Here is a 6,843-nt window from a genome sequence, read left to right as displayed (position 1 = left end):
AAGAAGAGAAAACATAGGATGGCTGAGGAAAAGAAGGATGTACTACACACTAGGGCACTGTTTTATTTTCCTACAAATCTAAATGTAACAAAAACTTAAGGCTACAACCTACTTAATAGAAGTTTATTAACCTAATTCTAGAAAGCTAGAACATTTGAAATATAACCTAACCGCATAATTTGAAAATACATAGGATTTACCCTCAGAGCAATTGTACAAGCAACATACAAATATCAGATGATAGCATCAGCACCAAATTATAAAATTTATGTTTAACCTCATTCCTGGGTCTATTTTGTGTCTCCTAGGTTTACTTTTTCACTTAACTTTCTTACCTACTTCTACTTTGTTATCCTGTTGTATTTCACATATAGCTGTAAGTCACCTTATATCCTTTTTGTAATCAATCACTCGCACTCTATAAATAAACCAAACAAACCAAAAAAACACCTCACAAAATTTTGAAGAATTCCAAAAGCATTTTAATATCGCCTTCCATGAGATAAGGTGAACAAATAAAAAGACATAATGGTTGTGACCAGTCCCTGATAATACAATTAGTGGCCAAACTTTTGAGTTTCTTTGATGATCAGTTCTTATAAGCAAGACAGCACAACCATTAGATCTACAAACCTTGGTGTTCAGAAGTGGATTTACCTACCACAGAGCCAATAAGGCCAAAGTAGCCTTTTAGGTGCGTCCTTGCTACTCCCCACCCCCATGCCCCATTTACCTGAAGACACAGAGTAGGTTTTTAGAAACCTAATTATTCAGGTCTTAATTCCCTTGTAAGTCATAAAATTGTTTTTCAGGGACCTACCAGCTTCAATCAAGGAATTACATCTGCTTTTCAAGGGCAGGACCCAGTTGATTTTTCTTCTTAACACCTGGCACATAGTCAAAGTCAAAATTTGACTATTTAATAGTCAAATACTTGTCAATAAAATGACCCAAAGCTACTATAAATGTTTATTGAACTGAAATGAGCTGCTGTACAATGTTGTACTAAATCAATGTTGCACTCCTCTCTGAGTCCAAGTGGTACTTTCATATCTTCCCAGATATCAGGAGTTCCACTTAAAACAGCAGAACACTGGACTAGGTTGCTGATCACTTACTTAAAAGTCAAACATATGAGCATCTAAACTCCCATTAAAGCAAAAATATCATCAATGTCATCTGTCTCCTTCCTGGTTCCTGATATATTATGTTTGTTTATTTGCACCATTGTCCATGAATCAGTTTCATTTTCACTGCTTCCTGTAAGAGTTTCATGAATTTGTTTCTCCTCAGTTTGTAAGACAGGATTTGAGACTCTGCTACTCAAGAACTGCTTACTGTTAGGGTAGAGATTAGTTCTGTGAACTGCACGGTCTGAGAGTCTCTGTTTACTGGTATCTGAAGCGCTCTGAGTCCTGTGCGGGGACTGCTGAATTTCCTTTAAAAGAGTTGACTGTAGTTTTCTCTGTGGTTTTCTCTGTCTCAGTAAAAATTTATTCTGTGATCTTCCTTGTCTCAGATGATGCTTTGAAGTTTTGCTACCTGAGCCACGAAGAAGGCAGTTGCAAACAGATGTTTTTATGCACTCTAGTTTCTTGGGCAAACTTTAAAGGACAGAGAAAGAAAAAATCTTGAGATTCTTAAAATACAGAAAACATTCTCAAAAACTTTTGTCTCCTTTTTACCAACTTCTAATAGAAAATGTACAATTTATCTACAAGTCCTATGCCTATGTACAACTCCAGAATCATAACAAAAAATAAGGAAATAGGAGCTTCAACCCAAATATGTGTTTTCAGAGCACAGCTCCCCTCAGGCAAATGTGTCCCCATAATATTCCCCAAGTCAAGTAGCTCCTACATCTGCCTAGCAAGGTAGCTAAAGGGTGAGATACCGCCATACTTTAGTACCAGAACTTTTTCCTGATAATTGCTAATCTGTTCATAATGCAGTAGGAGTGGAACTGGGGAGTGGATATATCACAAATAGAAAGAAAATCTGCGAGGGTGCATTAGTCCATTTCTGGATATACAAATTCATGTTGTAGCAGGAAATGAACAAGGAAAAAGGAATAAAAGTGAAAAGGGAGTTTATATAAGAATGAGAAGACAGGGCTTCCTGCACAGACACACTGACAACCTTAAGCCACCCGATTTGTGATTCATGTATCATCTTCCAAGTTTGGGAATTCAGAACTCAAATAGCTGATTATTTTAGGTATTTTGCTTCCATGTCAGGTACATTGCCACAAGGTACATCGGTACCTTGCTAACTGCCTCTCTGTCTGTGATCAGATTTCAAAAGATTAGCATGTGTCTGTACTCAACACCCGCCCCTCTTCCTTTTTAAACAAGTACAGAACTTTGTGGAAACCCATTATAATGTTAGTAATTCATGATCTCTGTTTCGAAACTGTTTTCTTGTCTTACTTTAAGTGGTAATTTTTAAGTGAGGAGACGGTGGGTGTATCTCCCAAATGAAATGGAAACAGAAAGAAAGAAAACAGAAGAATCAGAGGATCTGGACTGAGTTCTAGCTCTCCACCACCCTAAGCAAAATCCTTCATTTCCTCATCTATAATGAGAATACTGCCTACCCCATAGTTATTGTGGACACTAAGTAAATTTAAAATGTTCTACAAATATATTACTGAAACAGCAAAACAAAGCAGTATGAAAGAGGACTATATTTTGTGGGGTACAGAATAAAGGTTTAATCAAATAAACACCAGTTTGTTATCCTTCTCATTAACTTTTAATGGTTATCATCTCTGCCTCATTTATCCCTGACTTTAAACCCAATCTTGAACAGAACAACTCTCTCCATTAGATCTCTTTTAGAGATGGCTACAGGCTTTAAGGAACCCCAATGTAAAAACCCTTCCAACAATTCATTCCTTAGGAATACTCCTCCCACACCTTTTAATCAAAACTTGTTACAAGGGCCGGCCGAATGGCACGTTGGTTAAGAGCTGGCTTGGGACGCTGGAGGGCCACAGTTCGGTTCCCACATATGAGGGCCAGTGACACTGCCCTCTACAGCTAAGATGCTGAACAACAGCTCAACCTGGAGCTGGGCTGCCGGGAGTCGCCTGCGGCAGCGTAGGCTGCAGCCCCTGTGGCAGTGGGTTGCCATGGGCTACCGTGTGTAGCCAGCAGCCAGCGTGAGCGGCCAGCAGCCGCAGTGAGCGGCCGTCCAGAAGCCGGCGACTGATCTGCCTCACCCGGGAAGAGCACAATGATGGTGCCAACTTGGGCCAGTGAAGCAACGTCCTCCACAACTAGACTGAAGAACAAAACGACAGCAACTTGTCTGTTCCCCTTCCCCTAATTCCCCAATAAAAAAATCTAAAAAATAACAAAAACAACTTGTTACAAAACCATTACATATCAAATTTACTAAAATGGGAGTATTTTTTCCATAAATTTTAAAAGAAAATTTAACAAATGTTAGGCAGTTAAAGTGATTCATCCATGGGAACCATTATAAAACCCTGAATAGATACATATCTATAACTATAGATAAGAAATTATAGTAGGTTCACAGAATATTTCTTGAAGAATACATAAAACACTGGTCAGAATGACTGCCTCTGTGAAGGGGGAATAAGGATCTTTATAGTCATTTGTGGCTGGAATTCTTACCATGGGCATGTATAGTTTTTTTAATAAAAATATAAAACCCTAAAATATCTAACTTTATGTATTGTTACAAGCTATACTGACTGGCTCACAATCAAAGATGACCATCCTTAAGCAACTCTATGAATTGAGAATCACAGTAAAGGAAGAAATCCGTACATGGAGAGCCCAGCGCCTGTGAACACAGCCCCTCTGGGAGGCAGGCACCTCCTGCTTCTGTCACACCCTCATCCTGCTGCACTGAAGCTGCGCACTGACTGGCCGTCCTTCCCGCTCACGCCAGAGCTCCATGAGGGTAAGGTCTGTCTTACCCAGGGTTGTATCCCCAGACACTCCAGACGCTTCCAAATGCACGGAGAGAATGATGAAGAGTACAAATCCGATTCACCACGTTTACTTTCTTCCTCCCAGTGATAGAGCTTTGCCCAACAAAAGCAGCAAACAAAACTGTAGTTTGAATAGATCCTACTTTTAGCCCGCCTCGGGCGACTGGACATCCCATTTTCAAGAATGCTGACTTGACTATGTATACTTTTGCCCTAAATGACTACAGAAAAAAGAAAATAACTTTTATAATATACCTACCTATAGCCTTGAGCTTCCACATGTTTAAGCCGGTTACTTTTAAGAAGTTTGTTGCCCAGAAAGAAAGCCTGAGCCTTGAGTTTTTTGCTCCTGCACCACAGAATTGCCATTTGGATTTCTTCAGAAAGTTGTATGAAAGTCTCAGCTTCTTGGAATCTTTGCACAAAACTTTTGGCACAGGGTCCTATTACTTTCTGAGAAGAACCTTTGGTTGCACTTAGTTGGGACTGAGAACATTTTAACTCAAAGCTGGCCTCCTGAAATATGGAAAGGTGAGAAAAATATGTTGGATTTGTTACTGACTTGTAAACATAAGACAACAGAAAAAAGATGACTCACAGACTATCAAAATTTTTAAAAGAAAAACTTTTTTTATAGCTCACTGTGCTTTCCTTTTATCTTAAAATCTTAATTTTTTTATCCACTGCTCCTAACACAAGATTTTTTTCCTCTGTGCTACAACAGATCCCATCTATAGCTGAATTCAGTTGTACACAGGAAACTTAATATAAATATTCTAACAATATCTATTTAACATACACAGAATAAAACTCCACATGATTAAATATTGGTCAGAGCTTTTCTGGTGGGAAAAAAAATCAGTGAAGAACCCTTTTTTGTTGCTGAAAATGTGAAAACAGGGATGATAGCTGAATGTATATTAAAAATGGTTAACTGAGCACATATCCAATTCCAATTCAACCATCTTTTGATGTGGTACCTTTGTCTCTTCAACCCACCTTTATGTATCAAGTCAAGTTAGAATTTTACCAGCTTTTACTGTTTATGAAAATATGCCTCCTACTAAAGTCTGCTTCCATCCTTCATTTAAAGCTTACCTTCCTTCTTCCAAATTTCTTACTCTCAAGAACATAAAAAAGTAGTAGGAAATATAACAGTAGAGACCTATCAATACTTTGTGTCGGTGATCAGCAAAGAAGTCTGACCTAAAAGTGAGCTAGGCCCATTAGTGCTAATTGCTAATAATGTGGTAGTGATTAGTGAGGGATAAGAGCGATGCCAACCATAACCTAAGACCAGGTGGATGGACTATAGAAGGTTCAAGAATCCCAAGAGCCATAGTTCTTAAAACAGAGCCGACAAAGCTATTTTGGGGACTGGCAAAATGGCAAAAAACTGTCTATGAAAAAACTGTCTGTGTTCAAATCCCAGCTATGTCGCATATTCGCTGTGTGGCCTGAGCAAGTTTCTTGTCCTTTCTGTGCCTCAATTTTCTCATCTGAAATATGAAAACAGTAATAATAGTGCCTATCTCATAGGACTTTTGCGAGAATTATGTGAGCTAACATATATAAAGTGTTTCAAACAATACCTGGCAAATGCAATAAAAGTATGAATTAGCTATTTTTATTCCTCTCTCTGAAACTCATGAATGGACGTAATGTAAATGCAAACTGGAATTCTTGTAAACGTTCAAGAAAGTACTCTGACTTATTAGAAATGATTAAGAATTCTTAAATAGAATGAAAAAGCCCCTGAACAAAACCAGAAAAAAACAATTTTGAGAAAAGAGGGTAACAAAAGTAGTTACCAGATGAAAGAAGGTGACACTGACATATTTATCTGTTGTTAGGTCCAAAACAAACAGAGTTTATAGACACTAATTAAGAAGAGGAACCATGTTAAAGCTTGAACGCTGACAGGAAGAAAGAAATGACAGCCTCATGACAAAAGATGAGGATGATGATAATCATGATGAAAATAGATAATAATATCTAACACCAATTAAGTGCCTACCATACTCCTGACTGCACTGACCACTTTCTATGCATTAAAATTGGTACAACCCTCTGAGGTACATACTATTATTAGGAAACAGAAGTATGGACTGGTGAAGAAACTTACATATGGTCACACAGCTAGTACAAACAAAGCCAGGACTCAAACCATTTCTGTCTGATTGCAGAGTCCATACTCTTTAAGCTACAGTACAATCCACACTGATAATGCATCCTAGGGTCACTTTAAAATTCTAGCGAAACTCTTAGTAAAATATTTCTGAAGGCATTCTATTAAGTGAATTAACTGGATTCCTTCAAATCCTTTGGTGCTTCTATTAATTCAGAAGCACAGACTCAGAACTAAGATGGCACTAAGCTTACAGAGAGGTTTAAAAACAGAAGACTCAATTTCTGTCCTTGGTAAGTGGCATCTACTCTACAAGTCAGCAGAAATCATAAGCTATATTAAAATAAGCCAAACCTGAATAGCTTTGTGTTTCAGCTGTTTGCAGAAAGCCCTCACATCAAATTCTGATGACTTTTCTGTAGAGATGGAAAGATCAAATACAAAAACTTAGGCATACTATTTTCAAATCAGCAAATTCTTAAGTGCATGATAGTATTTCCTGCCAAATTACTACAAAATAAGTAAAGGAAACAAGCAAAGAACTATCAAACAACAACAGAAGCAAACAACTTTAAATGCTCAAGCTTGGAAAACACAGGTATTACTATAACTCTCTAAAGATAACATGAGCTAAATTAAGGAGATGCTGGATTTCTTTCTACACAATCCACAATTATCTTGTAATTTCAAAAGTTTTTTTTCTTTTTTTAAAGAATATGTGCTATATCAAAGCATTTTACCTTTGAAG

At 37.7% G+C, this 6,843-nt stretch overlaps 1 protein-coding gene across 1 annotated transcript in view; it reads right to left on the bottom strand.

Moving 5' to 3' along the window:
- Positions 1-459: 459 nt before the first annotated feature.
- Positions 460-6,843, bottom strand: part of RMP64 (ribonuclease MRP subunit p64) — a 14,293-nt gene continuing 7,909 nt past the window's right edge. Inside the window, exons 6-8 of the mRNA XM_019652228.1 lie at positions 6,450-6,541; positions 4,227-4,483; positions 460-1,604 (exon numbers count right to left, since the gene is read on the bottom strand). Coding sequence (XP_019507773.1) covers positions 1,142-1,604; positions 4,227-4,483; positions 6,450-6,541 — 812 coding nt within the window. The 3' untranslated portion in view covers positions 460-1,141. The remainder of the gene's footprint in view (positions 1,605-4,226; positions 4,484-6,449; positions 6,542-6,843) is intronic.

This window comes from Hipposideros armiger, unplaced genomic scaffold, assembly GCF_001890085.2.
Source record: "Hipposideros armiger isolate ML-2016 unplaced genomic scaffold, ASM189008v1 scaffold_176, whole genome shotgun sequence".
Classification (NCBI taxonomy): domain Eukaryota; kingdom Metazoa; phylum Chordata; class Mammalia; order Chiroptera; family Hipposideridae; genus Hipposideros; species Hipposideros armiger.
Note: the sequence above shows the minus strand (reverse complement) of the source record. Positions and strands in the feature narration are given on the sequence as shown.